The sequence below is a fragment of the Melospiza melodia genome, chromosome 1 (genome assembly GCF_035770615.1).
Source record: "Melospiza melodia melodia isolate bMelMel2 chromosome 1, bMelMel2.pri, whole genome shotgun sequence".
Taxonomy (NCBI): Eukaryota; Metazoa; Chordata; class Aves; order Passeriformes; family Passerellidae; genus Melospiza; species Melospiza melodia.
In genome coordinates this window covers 90,621,061-90,647,088 of record NC_086194.1, presented here as the reverse complement: position 1 = coordinate 90,647,088, position 26,028 = coordinate 90,621,061, and the positions used below count along the sequence as shown (strand labels likewise).

Sequence of the window (26,028 nt, the reverse complement as noted above, 5' to 3'; positions counted from 1 at the left end):
CGTCCACTTGCTTGCTGTGTGTCCTTCAGGAGAAGGAAGAACAGCCAGAGAATGTGTGCTGAAGCAAAGAGGCAGGACAAGGAATGCAGGCTTTGCTCAGGAACACACAAATTGCAAGTGCAGAAGTTAAGGAGGATAAAACCATGTATCCCTTTGTTATGAATGCAGGATAGCATGCACATAATAAAGTTGAAAATTTAAAATAACCAAACCAGCAGAATATACCAAAACACTGTGCACACACACACGTGCACACAGAGCTGTTCCCTTGGAGAGAGGATGAGAGAGAGAGCAGAGAAACCACAAATGAGGGAGGTTAGTCATGTTGCTTAATGAACGGCTGGAAGCTTTTCAGATACTGTGGTGATGAGGGAAATGTGCATAGAACAGTATAATGTTCCTCATCTGATATTATCTAGGAGTTCAAAAGAAGCAGCAGCAGCAACACAATAAAGCAGCTCACTGGTATGTTATTAAAAGGTATCTTCAGCTTTCCTGCTTGACAGATATTTCTTGTTTTAAGTTACACTTCTACTTCCAATATTTAGACCCAAGACAAGAAAGTAATAATTGAGCTACTGACTAGCTAACACAATGCATTTATGCAAACCAGTTTTTTTACAGTAGAAACAGCTTGCTAATGTTATAGCTCTGGAAATTGAACTCCTCAAAAATAGCAGTATTCTGTATTTTTGTGCTCTCCATGTTTTACATTTTTTCTGTAATTTCCCACCAGTTTGTTCAACAAATAACCAGTCATTTCATATTGCAAAGGCACAATGGGAAGGAAAATCTGCATTGCGACTTGTAGAGGCTAAGAGAGAAAAATATAATATTTACTCATGTTCCTGATGCAGTGTAACAAAAGTTTGTTTTGCATCATGCTGACTAAAACTAATGGGAATAGTCCATGTCATCTCAGAAGTAGTTGTTCTAGTTTGCTGTTTTCTACTGTCTTTTGTTGGTTAGATTGCCCGTAAGCATGACTCAACAACATCAGCCCTCCAAAGTATGGATGAAGCCTCATTTATATCTAAATTTAGTATCTCTCTGCAGGGTGGCTTATTATGTAAAGAGAATTATGAAGTCCTGGTCAGACTTCTTCTTACAGAGGACAAACACTCCATGATTGCTCATAGCAGGGTATCAATATTGGAGGCGCAATCTTCTTGAAGCGCACACAAAGAGGCACTGGAAAATCATGGCATTAAATCCTTTCTTCTGTAAAACCACCCTGAAATTCTGGAAAAGTTTTGGTGCCCATGCCTTGCTATTGCAACAACTTAGTGTCTTACATTGATATATGTAATTGAAGATATGTATGAATCACATTTCCTGTTATGAAAAACTTGAAAACTAGATGAGCTGTGAGCTGAATTTTGAGGCATGGCTGCAGCATTACACAAAGCTATCAACAGAGAGTGAAATATATGTGATGCAGTCAGAAGTGTGAGGAGGATGGGGACAAGTGTGGCTGCAGGAGTGGATGGCACAGCAGGGAACTACATGCAGTGTGTCCTGCGTACTCTGATGCCTGAAATATGCAATTCAGAGTTGGCTCGTATGCTTCAGAGCCCCTTGGTGACTTGTGACTAAAATCAGTAGAGTTGTTTGTTTTTTTTTTTTTAATTAACTCTCTTATTTTGATGAGTGTGTTAGTGAACCTATGTGAGATCATCAGCTATTTTATGGGGTTAAGTTTGAGAGTAACTCAAGAGGCAAGAATATCTGTTTCTACAATCTGTTTTTATTTGTGATTCATCTCTGACTTTCCACTCTCACACTCTCCATGCTAGATTGCCAATTATTTACTTGCATTCAAATACCCAGGTGGTACTTGATCAGGATCTGATTCCTCTGTACTCATTAAAAGTCTGGTGGGATCTCTGATGACTTCCCATGGTCAGGCACTGAGGTTCCAGAGCGCTACTTCTCAGCTGACACACAGCTTGGTGGCTGATGCTCTGCAGGAGCCCTCACTCAAATAGTGGGATAGCAGGAATCTGGCAGAGGCTCCTATGCCAAATAAATTGTTTCTGTTATCACTAAGCTCTTTCTTTGTATTTTCTTGTCTTGCCTGCACCTAGGTTTTAGCAGTTACCTGTGTGGATTTTGTGATATCTGTTACATGATGTTAGCTTATTTTTTTTTACTGTAACCCACCTCTGGCTACTTTCACTGGAGAAAAAGCATTGTGTGTGATCTTTTTACCCCTCCATTCTCCTGCTCAGAAATATATCCCAATTTAAACATTAGTGAAATCAAACATTAACATGGGAGTTAATGTTTTAAAATAATGATCTCCTGCCGGAAGCCTGTTGGTCCTGACATGCTGCCAACTACAAAATCTAAATGAAGTTAGAACCAGAAGAAAATAAACTTACTCTATTTTCATTCTCTACTAACATCTTTTGTGCTATCTGAAAACTTGATCACTATATTTTATAGTACTGAGTTCTTTCAGTAATGGATTGCAGGTGCCACATTTCTGCTAAACAATATTTAGGCTACTTAGTTTTATTGTTTGGTTTAATTTCTTGAGTGAGTGATTTCACCAGGTCATCAAAGTTTCTAATTCCCATTCTTGCAAACAACAGTGAAGGGAATTGAGACCACTGAATATGAACTTTGGAGAGATGGTAGGTATTACAAATATGTGTAAAAGAAAAGTTAGCAGCAAACTGTGTAAAATATATGCACGTGTCCATGAAGACATTGTCCAGAAATCTCATGACAAGTGATTGCAGTGATAACTTTTACAGAATTAAGAGACACTTTTTATTTCTGTAATACTGTGTAGAGTTTATGTGCTGTTGTCATCCTATAGAATATAATATTCAAAAGTGAATTAGAGGTCTTGTGGTAAAACAAACCTGGGAATTAGCAGCAGATAATTCTGGGGCACACAGTATCCCAGAGTCTGACCACCACATAGACATGAATTATGACCCTGAGCATGATTTTTAAGACTGAGTGGGTGATATTTGGCCTCTGTAGCAGAACTTGGACAGCCTATAGCATGTAGTGGTGTACATAGCACAGCAGTGGGTTGTTCTGTTCTGGAGAACACTTTGTAATGATGTAAGAGGCAATAAGCAGGATTATGAATGCAACAGGGAGACATAACTGTGAATTTTAATTTTGGGTTTACTTGGCCTTTGGCACATGATTTCATTTCCCATAGACAATCTAAACACACTGTAAAGACTACCATGGGACCTGGATGCATTCACTAATGTAGGGTGCGGCGATTTCCTGTCTGTCTGATTTCAAATTATGATTAGCATCTAGTTCTCTTATGGAAGTTACTTCACTGATCATTATTTAGAAAGTATTTTTAAAATAAATTTTTAAGGTACTTAATACAATGTGTTCTTAGGAAAGTTACCACCAAACCTTTTAAAATAGATTCACGTGTCCATCAAGACATTGCCCTGACATGCCACAAGTAATTGCCTAAGAAATATATGATTATTTTATCTATAACAGCCTTTCTCCCCTGTATCCTCCCCTAGAACTAATTCACAGGGAAAAGTGTTTGATTTTTTGTACTTTGACTCGCTATTTATGAGGCTTGATATAAGTGTGAGATTTTTTACAACGGAGTTGGATAACATTAAATAAATTAAAAACATTTACTGTCTTCCTTATGGATGATGACATATGGTTTACATAGCTAATGCATACAGAATATGAAAAATATAAAGTATTATTTTATATTCAAATTATAATCTGCATAATCTCTCTTAGTTTTCATTCAGTACTTCCTCTTTCAAAACACTGTACTTCACAGGCCTCAGTTCAGGGAAGAACTTCAGTCTGGGCATAAATCTAATTAAAGTCCACAGATTTAATCCCCTTCAAGCAACAAGCATGTATTCAAGTCTTTTGCTTAATTGTGGTAGAGTAAAGGTATGTTTGAAATTAAGAACAAGCACAGCTATTTTGATGAACTGGAGATTTATCTTGGAGCATCAAACCTACTATGGAAAATTCATAAAGTAAGCATTGCCTCCTAATTACTGTGCTCATTTTAGCAAGTGCTGTAATCATAGGAACAAATTTACATAGTATTTACCAAGAGACAAGAACCTCTGTATGCCTCTGATGTGTGTGGAGCTGCAAACTGAACACACACAGACAACATCTAAAGAAAAAGAGTTATGAAAAAAATCCTACTTGTGAAATTATTATGGGAAGATGATGGTTTAACACTTTTTATAGGACACTAATATAGTTTACTCTTCCAATGAATACTTTCTCTTCACATTGTTGATGTATGGAAAAATGCTATATAGTATCTAGTTGTTAGATTTTTCTAAGGGATTTTGGTAGATGCCACAATATAATAAAATAAAAGACCTGCCAGCTTTCTCTTACCACAAAGACAGGATACACTCTCCAGTGTACCTCTAACTGCCTGTCCAACAGGCCACAGTAATCTGGCTGGATTAGGATGTGTTTTTGCTGCAGTGCCTCCTTCCTCTTCCTCAGTGGCATTCCCAGGTCCGAGTCATGACTGAAGGTGTGCTTAGAAAGGAGTATGTTGGGATTGCCCAAGGAAAGAATGACTTCCTTTCGAGACTCAGATACATGGACTTTTACTTCAATTAAGAGATGAAATGTCTTGGCACACGTACAAAGAATTTGTGTTCCATTTGAGCAGCCGTGCCTGCTGGTGAGATCAGGGCTGATCCAGGCACCTTGATTACAGCTTATACAGCTCTTTGGCAGATATTTGTTTTTCCCTTATGGTTGCAGGGTGTTATAGACTGCCCACTGTCCAGCCTCTACAGACAGATCCATGGGTACAACCTCTAGGGGTGTCGACACTGAGAGCTTTCTGGGCTGAGTTGGGGAGGACAAGGGAAATAAGTCATCTCTCCCAGTTAATTTTCTTTCAGAACACTAGGAAATGAAAACAAGTTTGAACTGCCAACAAGTTTGAACTGCCATTTTCTTGTTTGCATTTTATCCTCTACTTGATCAAAATAACCTCTATATGTCAATCCACTTAACAGGAGGGCAGTGAGTGCCCCCTTTGGTGTCATATTTACACCATTGATGCCTAAAGCTGCCGAGAATTAGAGGTGAGCAAGCAGATGCTATCAGCAGAGTTGGGCATGCGCTGCAGTGATAAGACAGGAGATGTTTCCTGGCTTAATCCTTGCAGGAAGCAATGTTCAATTGTTGTGGCCCTCCAGACCAGTCCTGGTCTGGCCTCAGCCTCTCCCAGCCCTCTTTGTCTGCTCTTGGGGACACTGAAGCTGAAGTGTCCATCTGACTGGAAAGAGCAAAGAGTTTCCATGCCAGCATCCCATGCACTTCCCTTGATAGGACAGGAGCAGTAGGTGGGGAAATGCATAAAAATTTTCATACTGCTGGTCAGGTGTGCTGCGCAAGGTATGTTCAGCCTTTCCAATTGTAATTGCTATGTATAAGTTGTTATGCAAAGCAGCAGCATTTAAAAGGAAACAAACTAAAAAAACCCAGACACTGGAGTTCTGCACAATCTTTCTCCAAAGCTGGCAAGTCTGAACTTCATTTTTGAAGATGTTGTTCTGTAAACAAGCCATTTGTTTTACAACACATGGTTGGATGTCTCGTATGAACTGCAGCCTCTGCCTGAAGTTTCCCATACATTCTGGTCCTTTGTAATAGCTCCTTCCTGTGTGTATTCCCTGGTTACATTCAGGCTTGGCCATTTCCTTAGCCATCCAACACGGCATCTCTCCCTTTGTCAACTCCTATTTTGGCCAGACTTGCAGTAATTTAATATTTTTTGTCCTGCTGTTCCTTTGCCAAATTTTGCTGGAAATAAGGCAGTAGGAAATCAGGAGTCATTGGGCACACAACCAAATGCATGTGAAGTCCATAAGCCTTAGTAAACAAGACAAAAAATTCTGTCTGTCTGTTTTATACTGAATATATAAGAGGAGGTGAAAGGTTTTCTGTTGTGAACTGGGTTGGCTGTTCAGTAGAGGGGATTGGGGGGAAATGCAATTTTCAGTATTTATCCTCTTTCTTTCAAAACTGGAGTCCTTATAAATGATATAATTGGAAAGCCTTATATATGATCTTGATGAGAAAAAAGCTCCTTACTTTGACTAGAAAATAAAAAATTGGACTTTTCATTACACTATACAGTCTTAAGAGTGACTTGTGAACTGGTTGAGTTTCAGTGGCTACTATTTTGATTTCTGTGTCAGTATTATTGGGATGCTGTTAAACTGGACACATTAGCCTACGCTAATTAACTGATTAACTACAAGAGTTTTTCAAAACCTATATTCAGTTGTTGAGTTTTTGTAGGTAACATTTAACAGGATAAAACAATAAAATTCTTGACTTACACACCTGATAGACAGAGGCATCACTTTGAACCTAGTGTGTTTGTAATGTGTGACCACAATCTTATCACTACTGTTATTATTACTATTCATACTACTACTATTACCCCTACTACTATTAGGAATTCTCTGATCAGTCTGTGTTTCATATACTGATTAAATCATTCATTCTGTGGTTTTATTAAAACTTTTGCACAGTTAGGATATAAGTATTTCTTTGTCAGTGATGGAAATAATGTTCTTGGCTCTGCTTTTTATTACAGTAGTGCAAATCTTGAATAATTTAATTGTCAATGTAACAGTGCCAAGGAAACAGCAAATTTAGGCCTGATGTGTGTTTGCTATTGTCCTTAGAATTAGTTTACTCTCTTCTAAGTACTTCCATTCATAAATGATGTGTCATTTTAGCAACCATAATTGCCTTCTGAAACAATGTTTTTGTTGTTTTTCTAAGGATTTCCCAAAGTTAGAGGAGTGTTTTGGTTTTGTTTTAGAAAATGAAACACAGTTTTAAACCTGGGTCAGATGCCAGAAAATGTTCTCCTCTCCTCCCCCTTCCTCTTCATCTGCCTTTTTCTCTGAGCCCCATATCAACTCTTTCCTTTACCTGCAGAGCCTCAATTACTTCATGAAAGGTCTGAGCTTGATGAAGCTGCCTGATTGTCCTGGATTTTGGGCTGGGGGCATGGGGAAAAAAGAAAACCTAAACAACAAAAATAAAAGAAAAAAGAAAACAGAACAGGAGCAGACACTTAAGGCAGAGTTGCATGTTGCTTTGTGTAGCTGATCCAAGATAGCAGATGCACTGGGTGCACTTAACCCATCACAAATCTAAGTGCTTTCACTTAATGTTCTTCATGTCCAGCCTGAAGATGATTCATTTACTTTGGCTCCACAACAGGGAAAACAAAAGGAAACATTAACTGACCAGCAGTCATGTTTCAGTGTTGTGTGGCATCTCTGTGTGGTGTTGGTACTGGAACATGGCTGTATTTCCCCTTCATACATGTGCATAAGTGCCCTTTGGTGCATAAGGTTAAATCTGTGTAATAAAATATTCAGGATCAAGATGTCAACTGTGTTCTGGTTTCCCTGACATTCTCACACTTTTAATCTTAAAAAATAAAAATTCCCCTCACCATATTTGTTTGTTTTGCTTTCTGTTCTTTTAATAACTTCATTTTCTCAAAGGTAGGGGAAATAAGTCGTTGCTGAACTTGCAAAAACCAGCTAGAAACTTTCAAAGGTACCTTTAAATCTAGGATTAGAAAAGTCAGCACTTTCCTTTTGTGTGAAACCTTTCCCTGCTTATGAGACGTAGGTTTGTTTCACATCTGCCAAGTTTAAATCATTTTTAGAAGCATAAACATTTTTTTGGACGTTTGAATTCAGAGAGCAGTAACATTAATATGTCAAGAGACAAAGTGTTCAAGAAAGTAGAAATGATACATAAATCACTCCTTAAACAAAGTTATGCTTTGCTTGCTCAATACAGACATTATATTGTTTTGATTTTGTATGGATAATTGGAAACTTTAACTTTGTGACTTCTTTGTCCAGTCTAATAACAAGTTGACTCCTGAGGTTTCTGAAAGTTCTCTCTTGCTCTTCCATTTGTATAATTTAGAGATAGAAGATGTCAAAAATAGGGAAGGAAAGAGAGAGGGGAGGAAGAGCGAGAAAGGCTTAAAGGCTTCTTCCAGCAGTAGGTACAGGAGTCCATCAGCAGAACTACCCCTGCTGAGCTGGCAGCTGCTTCCCTAAGTTCAGAGAGGTCACCATGGCTTCTTTCCTGTTTCTCCTCCAGGCATTGAATTGCTGGGGGAATTGGAAAAAAAGGCATCTTCCTTTCTTGCCCTGCGACATAAAGACAAAATCCTTCCTCCCTATCTGAGTTCTGGTGAGGCATGTAAAAGTTCAGATGTGATGAAAATTATTTGGGTTACTGTGATACTTTTACCCAGAAATATCTGAAAGACATTACAGACTAATTGACATACCAGGATATGCATATGACATCTGAGGATGTGCTCTCCTGTGCATGATGAATTTGAAAATGCAAGGATTTTCTTCACCATTAACTTGCTGCTTTCTCAGGAGATAAAACAGATTATTTGGTAAATCCTTCTAAATACTGTTGCTGATAATTTAGGACAATGCAGACTAATGTATCCAGTTAAAACTTGAGAAGGAGAAAATATGTTTTTAAGGAAACAGAACACAAGCTGAGCCCTCTGTAGATAAAGAAAAAAAGTAAGAAAATTCAATGTTTATAGTAAGAGCTGTAAGAGTTTATCACTCACCATACATGTTGTTCCTCATAGTGCAGTATGTGATGGGTCAGGATGAAATAGTACAGCAAATTTTAATTCAGTTGCATTAAACCCCCATGTGGGTTTGTCCACAGCACCAGAGAGTGCTGAATTTAGGTAGATGAAAAGGAGAACTCTAATTGTGACGGAGGATGTGTTTGATGCATGTATAAGTAGATTTGTTGAGATCACACCTTTAGTCTCATTGGGTTAATTTTCCTATTTGCACCTTCCCAGGAAATCTTACAATAAAGACAAAAGCCTATAGCTGTCAAGTCTCCTTCCTTGTGGTTCTGATTCAAATATTTGAAGTTAGGTTGGTTATTTTTTGGACACAAATATGAATTTTTATCCTTTGTTTTGGCATTTAAAAGGGGTTAGAATCTTATTTAGCACTCTGTCGCTGCCAGCTAATCATATATTTCACATGCTTATTTTTCCCTAATTATTCACCAGACTGTAGCAACTTGGAACTGTTTATATATAAAGTCTGGTGTTTGAAAGAGAGTTATATTTGAAATTTCCCTCTGTTTTTTAAGTACTTAAACTCACATGCAGTGCCAAGTATGCCTTTCCAGTACATAATAATAGGGATCTAATTGCACCAGTTTCCCAAGGGGCACAAAAGTAGAAAAGCAGAGCCTGCGTGGAAAACACCCTTTCTTTTTCGCCTTTGGCCGTGACAGGCTCCTACATACGGAATGAAATTCCATCCTCACAGAAGTGTATAGGGAAGATTTGGCTGACTCCAGGGGGGCTGGATTTGGGCCCACATGCCTGATTTCAGGGTGTGATTTTGAAGCAAGCTTTAAGGAGTGGGTTAGAATATTCACTGTGGAAGGAAGTTATTTTGATATGTTTTCTCCAGTCTCTCTCCCATGCTGGAATAACTTTCTCCTTTGGAGTATGATTTCATCTTTCTGAGGAAGACTAGGAAAAGCACTTACTAAAGAGGCACTCAGCTTCTGGAAAAGCTCAGTGGGAAAATTTGCTTTTTGACTGCACGTGTACAAATTCGGTGGCATCCACAGAAGCAGTGGTCCTTCTGTGAAAAAGAGACAGTTATGAGAGGAGTAAAAACCCTGGTTTAGCCTGCTGGTGCCCCAAGATCTGCCGACTTGAAATCATGTTTCCCAGCAGATCACTGCCCTCAGAGTGTAGCTGAGGGGCCATGCTAATATTTCCTTCCTGAAGGGAGAGAGCACATTGGGTTGTCCTTAATGTGAACTGCATGAACTTTTGTACCTTTTCCTTTTCTTCTTGTCTTCTCAGAAGGAGGAGGATTTGTCCCAATATAGCCAAAGCATGCTGTTATGCAGGACTGGCTTATAAACAGCATTTAATAAAGATTTCCCTCTCTAATCTCATGTTTTCAAGAATAATGTGGTTTTCATTCATATTGTACTGAATTAGGTGGTCTCACTTTATTACTACCAATATATTTAACAATATTTTGAAGTGTGAATTCCTGGGTCTCCCCAGCTCAGTTTTTCCCATAGATGAAGCTCAGGCAATGAGGTGTTTGGGGTATATTTTTGTTTTAACTCCTGTTTCCCTAGCATGAGCTGTAACAACCTCAGCCCAAGTAAAAAAAAATTCTGATTTGCTCTCCATCCTGTTTGTGTACAGAAAATCAAATCCTTGTTTTGGAGCTATCTGCTGTGGTGGTTGCTGGGATTGCTACACTGCTGGGAGATGAGGTGGGAGATTGCTGGCTGTGTTGATCTACCTTTGTGTCTTACCTTGCCCTTCAGTTGCATGGGAAACATTATTGCAGAACACTGTGCAGATGTAGCCATTCCCTCTACTCCAACTTGTCTTTTTTTCCACCATCCATTGAAGAAACCCAAATAAAACTCTGTGTACACAAGCAATGAAAAAAAAAACCCAAAATGCACGTTTGGGACTTGGTTGTATTTGCTAAGCCTACACACATATGCATTATAGTAGTGTTGCATGTTAAAACATTCATGTTTCTTGATTATAAAGCTCATCTAAAGTACATCAGTGCTTATCTTTTACCATTCACTCAGTGCCCTACGTATTCACACACAAACAGGCAAAACAGTAACTAATCAGACCTTTTAGAGCTGCCTAACCCACTTTTTGTCTTTATTATGAAACTAAGATTTGGTCAACTGAGGTCAAGTTGTGCACTTAACACAGCTTCCATTATAGTCAGTGAACTCTGTAACAGAGAGTAAAGTCAAAATATAAACAGAGAACATTTCTGCAGCAGCTCTGGGCTGGGATTAACTTGGATCACCTAGTCTTCTGCTTTTAATGAAATTCTCTCCCTTGTATTTTCTTGTTTGGAAGAGAGTCCAAAGTTATCTCATGCTAATTTAGTTAGGCAGTGCCCTCCAGGGATGTCACAGGCCTCCATGACCTCTCCAGAGAGACTCAGCAAAAGGATGAGGAGAATTAAACATTCCTGAGAAATTGCAAAGCGGGAGCCCCCAGAGATTTCACATAGAAATGAGCTCCAGACTAGCTGCCAGAGACCCAAGTCACCTTTTCAGCACTTCCTTGACGTGTCTCTGCCAGTCCCATCTGGCTTGATTCAGGGGGTCAGCACGGGGACTGAGAGGTGGCAGCTAGAGAGGGCAGGATTCGAGGGAGGTCTGAATACAGTAGTCCTAGGCTTTGGATGCTTCTCCAAGTTGTGCAGCAAGATGGTTTTATTTCCTTTCCTTCCCACACGGTCTCATGCTTTGCTTTTTTCTTTGTGCTGAAAAGGGGAAGAATTCTAAGTGAGGAGGTTTAATAGTAAGTTTAGTTGTTATTTCAACATGTGATGCCACAGTTTGTTTCATACCTGGTTTTACAACTACCTCTTGGGTCAAATGCAGAAAAGACTGTGGCATCAGAGAGCTACTTACAGTGACATGAACTACATACCCCACTTTCTTATGTTGGTGGGCTGTAGAAATTAATGAAATTCATTTCACATAACGCCAGACTTAGGCATAGTTTACAGGACAAAATATTTCTCTGGGAGAATCTTCAAAGAGCTAATTTACAAGTTTCCTTCAATTATTTTGCAAAAAGGGAAAAAATAAATTTTCTGAAGTATAGGCAAGAGAGCAAAAGACACCACTGTTTCTTGGTTATTAGTATCTTGATCACCTGAGTAGTTATCTCACTTATTTCTTGCATGATGACAAAAAGTGTGCACTATCTCAAGAAATGTCTATTATGTTGAATTTTGGAGAATATAATCTAACAGTGATTTCTGTGTGATCTCATCCTTACATTTCCTTGCTCCTTTGTCTTTAATTAGTCCAGAGCTAGTCAGTGTTAAGGAAGAATGTTTGAATTCTCACCTTTTACTATGAAAGTGCCAAGTCAAATCTAATTATATAACAAATAATAAACTTCATGATGAAATTTCTGTGCTACCCTTAACTTTCTTAAAGCACTCTAGTTGCATAAATAGTATTACTCCAGCTTCACAGACAGCAGAATTTGGGCTGTAAGATTAAATGCTTTAGTGGAGGCCCCAAAGAGAGTGATTAACACTGCTGAGATTGGAACACTGCTCATCATTTTGCTGGATCAAACTGAAACCAATAAGCAGGCTGGACCTAAAGCTGGATCCTTGTCATTAGAATATGGTTTATGGTATAAAATATGGTATATTTTGTAGGATAGCTACAACAAAAAATATGCAGAACAGAGAGTTGTGTTCATGTGAAATGTGTTTTGGCTGTTGAGTTATAAATCTCTGAGAAGAAGAATAAAAAAATTGAATGAGACTTGCATATGGAAACCAGCATATAAGGGATGATGGTGTCATTGTGGTGATAAATCCATTGCATTCTGCAATGACTCATGCCTGTGCCACTGTTGTTTGCCTGAGAACAGACCTCTGGCCCTTGCCAAGTAATGCGTGTGGGAACGCTGCTCCCGGTGTCTGACCTGCGGGAGTCATTCCAGCCTTAATGGCAGGATACCTTGTGTGTGGAGTCTCGTTCATGTCCACTGGGGAGGGAGGGCTCCGAATTCGTCTGGATGTGATAGGAGCAATGACTTCTGACATGCATGTAGCAGAGATTTATTGCAAGCAAAAGTTGAAGTGTGATAATGCTACTGGGGTATTCTGTAATAATATGGTAAAGCACTTGTCGTCACTTCATCTCAGGCAGTGAAAGTCAATTGTATATGCTACACAGAGACAGATAAAAAACATAAGTACACTTAAAACTTCATATGGTTTGCATTTTTCGTAACAGCTCTCCTGACTCTAATATAAGACAGGTTTTAATTTTGTTTTGGGTAAGTGGATGTGCTTACAGTCTCACACCCACAATTCCATGGCTTTAAATAGAATCGCTCCCAGGGTGCATAAAAGAACACATGCTGTTATGTGAAGGATTTATCCAGGATGCCAGGATTGTATTTATTGCTGGGAACAAACTGAATAAAATTTTCTATCCCATTCTGACACTAGCCCATGGAGAGCAGTGTATCTATGGTTTCAGTGCAGATCCTTCTCTTTCCCTGACGCAGGATTTGGTACAAATGACTGCTGCAGCAGGAACAGTAATTACTAATGATGGTGGAATCAGAATGGCCAGAGCAAGCCAAGGGAAGGTCAATGCAAAATGCCCCCCAAATGTATTTTTGAGCATGCTCGAAAGCAATCTTCACATTGCCTTTTCACATCTGCTCAGCACAGCCAGACTTCTAAAACACATCCTTTGGTTTCTGGGATCATTTTGCTGTTGCCTTTTTTTTTTTTAGCTGAGATTTCCATGCCCCAATTTGGACCCTGAGCACAGAGGAACTCAGTCAGAGCAACGGTAGTGTTAACACTGAGGCAGTAAGTCTGTGAGGCAGATTCCTCTGTCCCAGGGCCGGGGTTAAAACCGCCAGACTCTTTGCATAAGTTGTTGTATCACATGGTGGCCTTTTTGGGTACTGTTGGCCTAAAATTGAACTTGTGACATGAGGTAAAAATAAAAAAGAAAATAAATCCCTCTGTATTGCATTACCGTATCCCTGAGGCATCAAAGTCGTGCGCTTGTCTCAGTCTGTACTCAGCCAGGAAAATTTAGCATCAAATTCCAAACTGTTGTCACCTGAAATGTTCTGGTAAAGGAAAACAAAAAAAAAAAAAAAAACATTGTACCAGGAATGATATTACTTTAGCATCCTTTTTTCCTTTTTTCAGGTGACTTCTTGTTTTTTATAGTTAGTAAAACAGTACTTGATGTGCAATTTTACTATTGTCTTATAAGTTACAATGACTTAATGGTGGAAATCTTTCTTACTTCCTACTACAGTGCACTGAAAACTGCAATAAAATCAAAATTGAAGTTCAGTGATGTGTTTAAGATAGAAGGCTCTTTATTTACACCGATTATTCAAAGATTCTAATTTTTAAGAGCCCAATCAATATAAATATTTTTCTCAAGAGAAGTAAATTAACATTTTAATTAAATTATTTTAGATTAATATTCAGGAATGTAACATCTTGGGAAACTCATTGCAGTCTGAGGAGAAAATGCATGATGTTCAAAAGTGTAAAGCAAGAACTCTGGAAATTTGCAGGGGAAATATAAATTTTGAAATAAATTTCAGGTTAATTTGATGTTATTAACTCAATCTTTCTCCCTGCATTTTTTTTTTCAATAATACTGTTCATAAATTTTTTGTCAGTGCTCTTGCTTTGTTACTCTTATGATCCTAAAAGATTATTCTTCTTCCTCCCCAGTTATACCCTTGAACATGTATAAACATTGTGAAGTGTGGCTTTATTATGTCTGAGCCTATCTGCCTGTGCTCTGGCACTTCTCTGCTGCTCTTAGCAATTTTTTTAGAGTACAAGTAGTGGTTTAACCTGAGTGAGGCCCCGTTACTGGATAGGCACTGGGCAGACCTACAAACGTGGAGATGGGAAGCTGACAAGCTGCAGAGGCAGTTTTGACAGACAGGACTAAAGGAAAGGAAGATTTGGAGAGAGAAAATAATTTTCTGAGTTGTGGTATGGACAACAGCATTTTTGTTTCTGTGGAGATCAGCAGTACTTTGGCCCATAGGTCACGCTGTCCCTCTACACACTCAGAAGGAGCACAAGTCAGCTTGTGCTTAGCTGTAAGTGCTTAAGCAATCCCGGAAAGAAATAGGAGGTAAACAGGTGTTAGAAGCAGGAACCAGGATCTTTTTATAGTCAAATGTTGCACTGTAAACATTCTGTGATCAATATCTACATTGTGATCACTATTCTGAGGCTGATAGTTCTGCTCCAGTGAACATGCCAGTACCTGACTTGAAAGCCTCATCTATTTTCTTGTGGTTAGATCATGGCCCCAACCAGCCCTTCCTGGCATGGGGCCCTAAGACTTCTCTGCCCTCACCGCAACCTGGGTACAACCCTTTACTTTAGCGGTGAGTAATCCTGTCAAATGCGAGTCTGCCTCTTTGTGAGTAGGTATTTTGTCTTACATTCATATAAAAATAGCAGGGAAAATTAATTCTGGAAGGGTAAAAAGGGAGGGGAAAGCGGGTCAAATATCTTTCCGAATTGTCTGCTAGGTGGAGCCTGGGAAACATGTATTTGTTCTATAGTCTTGTCTACAAAATTCAAATCTGAGTGGTTAAAACTCTTGCATACGTTCTGCAATTCAAATTTTTCTTCTTTTTTCCCTCTATCTTTAGCTTTGAATTTCTTTCCCCTTTCTCTTAAACAGAATTTAAAGAAGCTCTTTGTTAGCAATTGCAACAATATCCTCCAAAATTAAAATGAAAGAAACAGAGCATATGTGCATCCTTTCTGTATTTTTTCATTAATTTACTTTGTGTCACACATGTCACTTCCAATCTAACCACTTGAAGAATAAACAAACCATTGTGGACCTAAAAATCTGTTCAAAACTTTTTGGCAGGAAAAAGGGACTATATTAATTTTCATTGTTGGTTGAGGTTTCCCAACAAGCAGCTTTACTGTTTCTTTTTTGCCTCCAGCTAGCAACTAAAGATCAGTTATAAAACTGTATACAAATACTTCCACATATTGAAAGAACAATATTTTGACATTCAGTGACACAAGGGGGAAAAAAAAGGAGTAATCTAGTTTTTGATAACACAATGAGAACTTTGTGTTCACCCGAGGTCCATGTGAGAAACATCATGTTGCGTTAACAGGGAAGGCTGACCTTTAAGGTTTATCTAGATTATAATTCTTGTGGTTTTTATTAATAGAGCTGCCTACTAAAGTTTCATGAGTCCTCCCTGAGATCTGTAAAACAATTGGCCTATCTACTTATGAGAGAGAAGTTAGACAGTATTTCCTACAGATGTGAGGGCTTTTGTTTCAGAAGACATTGATATTGTTTTCCTTTGAGATGGTCCACAAAGATTATCAGGTATTTTATTATCTTAGTAACTTTGTAATTGTTGGATTATTATCTTTCAATGTATCAACTACACTCTTTCAACTTGAAAGAAAATATCATGGACCTGAACACAGCTGTGCTCTGAACAAGTTCACCTCTAGAGCCAAATCACAGAATTTGACTAAATATGCAAGCATGCTTCAAATTGCTTCTGCGGAAATTTCTCAAGTGAAACTTCAAAAATTTCTGAGAAAATTTATAAAATTAGTCCCTATCTCATACTATCTCCTAAGAGACTTGCTGTTTGTTTACTTTCTTGGGATTCTTAAGGTAAATTGTCCATTGTTTCTTATTAAATGATGTGCTTTTTCTCTCAGAGGAAATTGTTTTCATCTCAAATCTGTTCCCATTTTGTATTTTTTGTGTCAGCAATGTCTATGGTTTGCAAATGTCACTTTTCTGAATGGAAGCAGCTGCCATGTCATAAGTACTCAATGTCTCCTCTGCATGAGCAGAAAAGACTCAGCTGAAGGAAAAACTTTTTGCACAGACTTTGGAGTCCTTATGTTCAGCATTACACAGTTAAGGAAGAAGCATATCAAAATGTATTTAGACTGATGAGATCTGATAGATACTCAAATGGTGTTCAGAAGGGTTTTTCCATGAATGGGGGTTCCTTGAGCAACAGATCTTGCACCAATGCTGCGATTTTTGGTAATCTGAGAAAGCAGGATGATGACTCTTTAGAGGAAAGGAAGAGGCATGTGTCCTGCCCTTTTTGGGAAGTACCTCTGTTGCTGGAGGTTTTGAGAAAGGGTTGAGCATGTGAAGAGTCACCAATTGCAATGATAGACAGTGGCTTTAATCCTGAACTTATGTTTGCCTTTCAAATACCAACTGTGACAGCCCAGTAAGGTTCTTATTTATTGGGTGTGCACCCTTGTTTTTTAAGTAGCTGAGCAAGAAGGGCTGTAATTTAGGGGGGAAAAGGCCAGGTAATACATTGATTATGCATACTCCCATATTCCTGCTGTCACTGGCTTCTTGGGAGTATCAGCATGCCTGGCAGCACATCCCTGTGGTTTTCCTTGGCAAGAGTCTCCCTGCTGTGCTTGTCTTGACCTATAACATTGTCAGAAACAAGTACTAAAGCAATAGTCATTACTCTAGACTGAGCTCCCATTGTGGCAGGGAGCATGGGATCATACCCAGCACTTTTGTACATTGGCTGTCAGGCAGGGACAGCTTACCATTTACTCTGATCACAGCACTTTTGTGCTGCGCTTCAGCTTCACTGGTGTTTTTCAGCCATGTGTGCTGTGCCCCTGTTGTGTGCAAAACACGTGTAAGGAGATTTTTTTCCCCCTCTGCTGTGTATTATATCTAAGTCTCACTGTCTTTACATAATCTCCTTATACAACACACTGTGATGCCTACGGGGTACACCCAGGACACACCTTCTCTTTTAACAGTCGCAGAAGTCAATCAGATGTGGGTGACTCAGCCCCCAGAGCAGCACAGCACCTTTTCTTCCTTCTCTGCCCCTCCAAAAGTGAGTAAACAGATAAACTGGGAGCTGGTTTGGCTTCAGAGCTCTGAGTCAATGCCCCGTCTCACTTTTCTGAGGCACGACCATCAATTGTGGTCAGTTGTGCAGCAGCTTGAGAAACCGCAGCCCGTCAGCTGGGTTGTGTCAGGAGGAGCCGGGCGATGGCATCTGGAGCTGCTCCGCTTCCCAGGCCGGCAGGAAGTGCGTGGGCAGGACAGCTCCACACGTCGCTCGGCACAGGAGATGCCAGCAGCCTCCATCAATGCCAGCGCAGTTGAGCTGGGACAATGCAGAGAGGGAGGTGGTACAATAGCCCTCTCTTTTGTGCCACGAATGGAGCAGTCCCTCATGATGCACGCAGGAACAGCAGTCATGCCAGGCCTTTGTGCTCGCCATATGGGAGGAAGGCTCTCCTTTGCTCCCATATCCCTGCAAAGGCTCATCATGCTTTGGCCCAAAATGCTCAATTCTCCTTCTCAGTGGTGACCCCAGCAGGATAGCTGTGTTTGGGATCACTAGACTACCATATCCAACCCACTCAATGCTTCTGCCCACTTCTAGACAATAGAGTATGGAATACCATAAAGACAGAATTTCTATAAATGGTGATAAAGTACTGTTGGCTCTCTCCAGGTGGTGATGTTTTATGACTTAGTCAGAAATTGCTCCCTGATTGTTGACAGCCTTGAGGTAACCCATTCCTTCCGCAGTGATAAGTAAGTAGAGCTAGACATTCACCAGCCTCTGCTTCTTTGCCTCTGAAGCTCACAGACAGTGTACCATGCATCAGGCTGCAACTATCTCTTCCATCTCCTAAAGTAAACATTACTGATTTGGTTTGATTTTTTTTTTCTTCATGTGTGGCAAATACAGAGTCAGAATTTCTCTGACTAGAGATAACACCTAGAAATACACGTGAAAGTGGGTTTTTTTACAGTATAGGTCTTGGAAAAAGCTGCTATGTAGCAGTGCAAGGCAATAGTAACTAGTACCAACAGGAACATTTTCTATTTATCCCATTGCGGGACCTGTTCAGTCATATCTCTTTTGGGTCTTGAATTGGATGAGACATATGAAAAGGCTTTATACTTATTCTTTTGGAAAAAAAAAAGTCTTTTATTTCTAGAGCAGAAATTATCCACTGATTTAATATAATAAAAGCTGAATTTATTTTTGCTCTTGAATAGGAAGATACCTGATTATGAGCCCATTTTAATTATACATAGTACGAGAGCATACAGTGAAACAAAAGTCTCAATATATGGAGTTAAACATAACCTCAACTACCGGATCTTTGTTACCCATGGATGACAGCCCAGTTAATAAATGTTTTCTTACTGGGGTGCTAGACTGGAAGTTAATGGTGAAACACATCTACAACATACTCTAGATTCTCAAGACAAGCAGACATTTCACAACCGTAGTGACAATGGCATGCACAAAATGTATCTCTGTGGGGATTGTGTTAGTCAAACTTGGATTTTCCCACTTACTAGCCCAGATGCAAACAATGCATAAGTAAAGAAATTTGGGCAGGGAGAAGACTGGTTTATGTTTGGGGTATGTTGCTTAAAAATGGTGCTTACTACTGGCAGGGGTTTATATAGAGAAAAGGGTAGAGGGGAAAGATGAAAGAGGAAAGATTTTGGCAGAGGCTGGAGTTCAGGCATGCAGAACAGATATCCTAGTCCACATAATCATAAAAGTGTGTCTGCTTGCTAGACTAGTTACATGTCTCCTTTTAGCTTTCTCTCTTTGAAAGTAAATGACATAGAAGTACCTTTAGACTTTGTGACTCGCTAGACCAGAGCCAAAAAGAATTCAAAGATGAAAAATATGTTTGCCACTTTTGTCATTAAGGGAAGAGTCTAACTAAGAGAGTTGATGGCTAAATTGTTTCCATGGTAATTTTCTCCTCCTTTTAAACATCTACCCATATTTTGTTATTTGGACAGAGCAAAAAATTAGGAAGAGGGTGGCAGAACTGAAAACAAGTAATTTCTTTACTTGCTGTCAGCCCATCCAAAAAAGCCTTTACAAAGAAATGCAGGAAAATCCTCAATTCTCAGTTCCTGCAACAGAAAACTTCTTAAAATATATGACCTTGTGATGGTTAAAAGATATCCAAGAGCCAAAGCTGGGCAATGTTTTTATCCCAGTTCAGCCATGTCATGGGTCGGGTGGTTCAGCATGTGAACAGGAAGGTGAGAATGGTGAACTTTTGCCTCGGTTGTGCAGTCCATCAGAGAATAAATGGAGCAAATCACTCTGCAGCTGGATCGGGAGGTGAACGGCTGAATACCTCTCACACAGAGGCCTTTGTGTTCTGGACATGATCTAGCATTATGATGGGACACACTAGTCTGAGGCTTTGTAGCAATTACTAACCCATTATCAGGCTAGAACATGAGATCATTTATCTTCTAATTCAGAGTGTCACCTGTTCTTCATTTGCCAGTCAATAACCATTAATTACTTTCAGTGGAAATTTAAACAAAGCTTTTCCCCTCTGTTAAAACCAGTAAGCCATTCAGTAATGACAAATAAACCTGGAGCTGTATCACCCCCCTTCCTCTCATTCTCAGACTTGAGTCTGGTACAATATGACTTCTTAAAGGAAATGCCTAGAAATTCATAGGTCAAGGACCTTTATTAGTCTGATGTGAGGAGAATCACATTTCTGGCACTTGATGTAGGGAAATGATATAGCTACTGCCTGTACATGGATGTTTTATTGGTTGTCAAGGGCTGTACCTGAGGAAATATAATTTTGATTGTAGAACTTCTTCAATGTTTTTTCTCTCTTCTGGCTTGCCTTGGCAATTTTTTACAGACTGTTCACGCAGACCCATTCAAAGCAACAGCATTTGGTCACCTTCCTCAAAGCAAAACAGAGCTATCACTTACTTTGTAATTTTTAGCATTTTAATTTCTTTCATACCTGATTGGATTGAGGTAATTCTAAGTGCCAACAACTGTAAATGCCAGAAAAAATAAAAGAACACACAGAGATAGACTCTCAAGTAACCATTAATCTAAACATTCTTTCCTGGTAGGATTTGAAGCAAAAATCACTTTTAGCAACTCTTTCTGCATTGTTTGATAATTTCTAAGCTGATCCTGTTGAAATTCACTGCAGTTTAAGTCGCATTGCTGAGACACTGATTGCTTGCTTTTTGAAATGGTAGGCAAGAGTTGATAAATCCAAATTCATAAAACCTCATTGGGCCCAGTGTCAAAGGCTGTTTTTTGTTAGGATTTTGCCACTGCCTCCTTCACTGTAGGGTGTGATTCAGAGTAAAGGGAAACTTTCAACTCTATTTCATACTAATACAAAAAGTAATGTGTAAATATTTTAAATACTCACTGGATTGCTGAATGTCTTGGCATTGACACTGTGTCAAAAGAAATACAATACAGAGGTGTTTGAAAGTGGAGGGGTGGCAAAAATTGTTGGAAGTCTGATCCTGCTTCTGCTTAGACATATTAATATTACTTGAACAACATAGTAAATAGCAGGTGCTTATGCTAATTGCATATTAGGTCAACCAGTGTAGCATTTTTGGGTAAGGGGGAATTTTTACCAATAAATGATATTTTGTTGTTATTGCATCTCTCTCCAATGTAACTGACACAAGCATGTCAAGGCAAGAAAAGGAGTTCATTATGTACAGCAAACATCCACCAAAGATGGAAGAAGTACCACTGCCCCTGATTGACTGATTGTCTAATGTTGGAAATCCTTTTTTGCCCAAAGAGTGCCCTCTCGTATGAGGAAGCATGTTGTTTTCAGCTGGACTGCTTAAGGAAGCCTGAATGTCTATGAAATCAGGGACTAGGCTGGGAGAACCAAAACTATCAAGCACTCATCTTATAGATACTCCTGTTACCTTTCTGTGCAGCTGCTGCCACTGTGAATCTTTCAGGCTTGTCCAGTCATGAAGAAACAGAAGCTGGTGATTTACAGTGACCTCTCAAATCAGCAGGGAAACCCCAGTGTTCCAAAAAAGCTCATATGAGAGATACAAGTTAAGACATCTCCTCCCCACAAGATGAGTTTCATCAGCCATTTGGGTATTTCTGCGTCATTGGCTAGGATGTTCAATCCTGGAAAGGAAAAATAAAGTTGCTGCCATTGTCCTGCCCAGCAGGTCATCTCCCTAAAGCTCAATTTATAATTTTTGTCAAGGACTTACACAGCAGTTGCCCAAAACCGAGCTTTCCATGCACATTCAAGAAGTAAAAAGGCTCAAAAGGAGCATGTTAATAAAATCTTGTCCCAGCTTTGGAAGATGCATAAAATAATAACCGTAAAGAAAAATGGCTCACACTTATAACCATTTAAGTGGAATGTATTGCCTTGCTATGCAGACCACTGATTTATTGAGAATAGAGGGGAAAAATTGAATATTTCAGGTGGTATTTACCAAGAGAAACTGGGCTATCCCAGAGCTTTTATTAATCTGATTTGCAGAGTATCCACTACCATCAAGGGACCTACTAAAGTTGTTTTCTTTAAAGCTGATGTGAAGAGGTCAATGCAAATAGCATCATGGATTACAATGTGAGAGGATGACAGTACTTTTTACCATATGGAGAGAGAGTTGATTTATTTTGTTTCCCTTTTCTGGTTATTTATTAAACAAGGATCGTGCCATACAGGTATTCCCTTTTCCTCTCCAAAGGAAATGAAGTGTTTGCATCATTTTGATTGATCTAAAGTAATAATTATTCTGTACACCTACAGCTCCTATGCAATCAAACAGTCCAGTCACTAGAGCACTGCCTTGCACATCAGAAAATTGAAATGTACCTGTGGTGATATCTCAGACAAGTCATACATGTCTTTGAATACCTCTTTTCCATCTGTTTTCCAGCTTTCAGGCTGACTTAGCTGGCCAGCCCTCTGAGATGGCACCCACCCATCCTTACTTTCTTGTGGGAGAGGACTCTGTGAAAGACATTGCTGTGGGAATTAAAAACTGGTCCCATGAAATGCAAATATGTTGGCAGTCAGATGAAGTTTTGCTTCAAAAGATGCTGCAAAACTCTTGCTGCATGAAGAGTCCTCTGAAACTGATGTTAATGATAGTGTTGCTTTTCCACCAGGGTTTTCTCATTCCTGTGTGAAAAGTTTATTCTACCGTACTTTAATATTAACATTCAACACATATTCAGCAGGGAAACCAGATTAACTTGGTTAAATACCTTTTAAAATACTTACTCTTAATTAAAATCTCAGCTTAGGCAAAACAAATGTGGCAGAAGAAGCAGCTGAAAGGACCCATGTTTTCATGCTTCAGTGAGTTTGACATCATTCTGCAGCAGACAGACAACAGCACTCTGGACTGAAACATTACAAAATTTTGATCTTTTCCCTATATCAATGTCAATTCATGCAGTGCTTTAAACAAGTGAATCCATGCTTATGAGCACTAAACCAAGTCTCAGTGTTCAAAAGTAAACATAATAAAGTCTCCCCTGCAGAAACTCCTGCTGTGAAACAAATTGAAAATCAAATACAGCACTGTTTTCTGTAATAAGAAATAATTGAACTCTTTTCAGAGTTGCACTGAACTGGTTAATAGCCACTGTGTAAAGAAAGTGCTAATTTCCCCAGCTTGGGGTATGTGTGTGTACATGTAGTTATTTCCAAATCAAAAATGCGGTAACACAATATCATGTACCAAAGAGGCCACTTACATGTGCACTGAATCTGACTTTGTTTATCTTTCTGCAGGCCATGTGGTTGATGTTGCAAACGGATGAGCCTGAGGACTTTGTCATAGCCACTGGGGAGGTCCACAGCGTCCGTGAATTTGTGGAAAAGTCATTTAAGCACATTGGGAAAACCATTGTGTAAGTATAAGGAGGAGATAGTAGCCACAGGTTGAACATTTTCAGCCTCTCATATCTAATGGGATAAAACAGAGTATTTTTTGTCTACATTCTTCTTTCCCCCCCTCCCACTTTCTTCTTGTAGCATATGAGACCTTCCATGCAGATATATCTAGTGTTGCCCCCCAGATCATAAGATAAAAAGATAGATGGGTTAATCTAAATTTTGTTATCAAAGTCTTCATTCTTTGTTCTCCCTGTCTTGGGGTAGGGAAGCCCCTGCAAAGATGTTACTACCAGGGTGCTGATCATCACCTTCCTGCAAGAGGGGCTTTTCTGCCCAATTCCCTGTTCTGTGCCCCAGATCCTCAGTCCTGCTCCCACCCTCTGCCATCTGAAGAGGAGGTGACACCTACCAGCCCTGTTCTTTCCAGGTGACAGCCCATCAGTCACACTGCATGGCTCACGTAGCAAACCGCTCCACATTCCTACCAGCTCTTCTCCTACTATGCCGTAGAAATGTTGAGCAGTGGGTGCAGAATGTTTACAATGCATATTCCACATAGTTTGATTGAAAATACAAAATTCCTTCCCAAGGCCGTATAATAAAACCAGGATGGCTTGGTGAGCGCTTTCTGTAATTTATATTTTTATTGTTTATTATTTTTTCAATTTCCCTCCTTCTGTATCTTCTCTGGGCCCCATGCATCAACATACCAATCTCAGCTGGAAAAGGGAGAGGAAAGCCACAGGCTCTTCCATGACGCTAGCGCCAGGGCTGTTCCTCAGGCCATCAAAGTCACTTGTGCAGCTGGTGAACTTTTGACAGGGCCAATAAGTTTTACTTGGGAACAAAAACTTGACAAATTCAATAAATATGCAGAAGTGCACAGATATATACAGTATTATTTGAACAGCCAGTGGGTGGCTGGGGAGGTAATAACATTTTCTCCTCAATGAGTTTTTAGTCTGGTTTCAATTTTTGGCATCAACTTCCAGAAAAAAAAAAATTCTGATGAGGGAGAGAGAGACCATATAAATAGTATTTCTAACCCAAAAGCTCAGTTTGGGGAATATGTTTCTCTCAATGTTTTTCACATTTCTTGATTGCAAGATGTCCCAGTAATCACACATTGTCCCATATACCTTTAGAGTACTAAGGTTTGAAAGTCTAAAGGGGAAATAGTAGGAGCTCTAATAATTGCTTTGTCTTTCTTAATTTTTCTTCTCTTTTATAGTTTAGTTTCTTGTGTTTATAAGTTAATTCTACCTAGTAAGAACAGATAGGAAAATCCTGCAGATTCAACTGCTCCATATAAGTAAGAATTCTAGTGATTTGGAGAACTACATTGTCCCTGTCTAATATTATTTGTCAAAGCAACAATGAATGTTTGGTGAACAACTGTTTCAATTTTTTAATTTTGATTACCCACAATTAGAGTCTGATATGTAAAGGTCAGTACCTACCTGAATGTCTTTATTTGCAGATGTTCCCTATCTCACAGTTTCTTTTGATATCACTTAATTTATCCATTACTTTAAAACTGAACCCCCTGCTTTGGTGCTGTTCTAAGAAGTCTCAGCATTTCCCAAGAGTGACAAATCAGCATGCGCTGTTCAGAAAGCAAATTAAGTCCTCAAGAAAACCTAAAGAAAACAACAAGGCCAGAAATAAAAGTGAAAGTACTTCTATTAATAGCTTCTGCTATAGAGGGGATATTAAAGGATTACTTCAGATTTAGTTGTTCCTAACACTCAAAGTTTTGTGTCCTATTTGTTTAATTTTTTTTGCTTACATATGGCTCCATATGGTAGACTGTGTATCATTCATGTTGATGTTTAATGCAGTCAGTATTTCAACTGAATCAGTCACAATCTGATCTCTGAAAAAAACTTTACGGTATAACTCCAAATGTGAAGTAGAGCAGGTATTTTGTGTGTATGAAGGCACAGTTGCCTTTTTTTATTACTAATCAATAGTAGCAATTTGCAAAAATTGTGTAAGAACTCACATGACACTTACTGACACGGACTTTTAGGAACATAAATTGCTTTAGAAATGCGAGCTTGGTTTTCTATTCCCCTTGGCTCTTCTAAGTTTTTCTTTCCTGTGAATAAATTTTTAATTCCTAAGCCATTTACAGGTGATATATAAGTAACTATACATATGGGGACTGAGGTGACATTTTGAGTGCTAGTGATAATTTTGTTGCTGATCATTTTGACAGTGGTGTAACTCTGAACATTTTGCATGCAGCCTGTTCAGATAAACCTTTCCCCCTGCTCCCAAGGCGAGAATAACATTACAACATACCCACTACTCATCCTGTAGCCGTTGCTCATCTTTCAAATTGCACTAAATGTAAAATATTCCTCAGGATTTGGGAAGTTTTGTTAAGAACCTCCGTAGTTTTTCCAGGTGTCAGCCTGACCCATGCTTTTGCAGCACACACACATGGTCCTTGGCCAGCTGTCTGGTAACCTCTGTCTGGCAACCTTTCTTTGAAAGCCCCAATGAATTTCTACTCCCATCTCCTCCAGTTTGAATATATCTCCTTCAGGGAGTAGCCTGGCAGAAAAACCCTCCCTTTTAGCATTGTGAGACCCCACTGGTGAGTCCCATTTATCTGTTACTTTTC

The 26,028-nt window shown here is 39.2% G+C and overlaps 1 protein-coding gene across 1 annotated transcript in view; it reads left to right on the top strand.

Annotated features, from left to right (window-relative positions):
- The window catches only part of GMDS (GDP-mannose 4,6-dehydratase), a 409,268-nt gene that overhangs the window by 302,250 nt on the left and 80,990 nt on the right, over positions 1-26,028 (top strand). Inside the window, exon 8 of the mRNA XM_063161557.1 lies at positions 23,292-23,410. Coding sequence (XP_063017627.1) covers positions 23,292-23,410 — 119 coding nt within the window. The remainder of the gene's footprint in view (positions 1-23,291; positions 23,411-26,028) is intronic.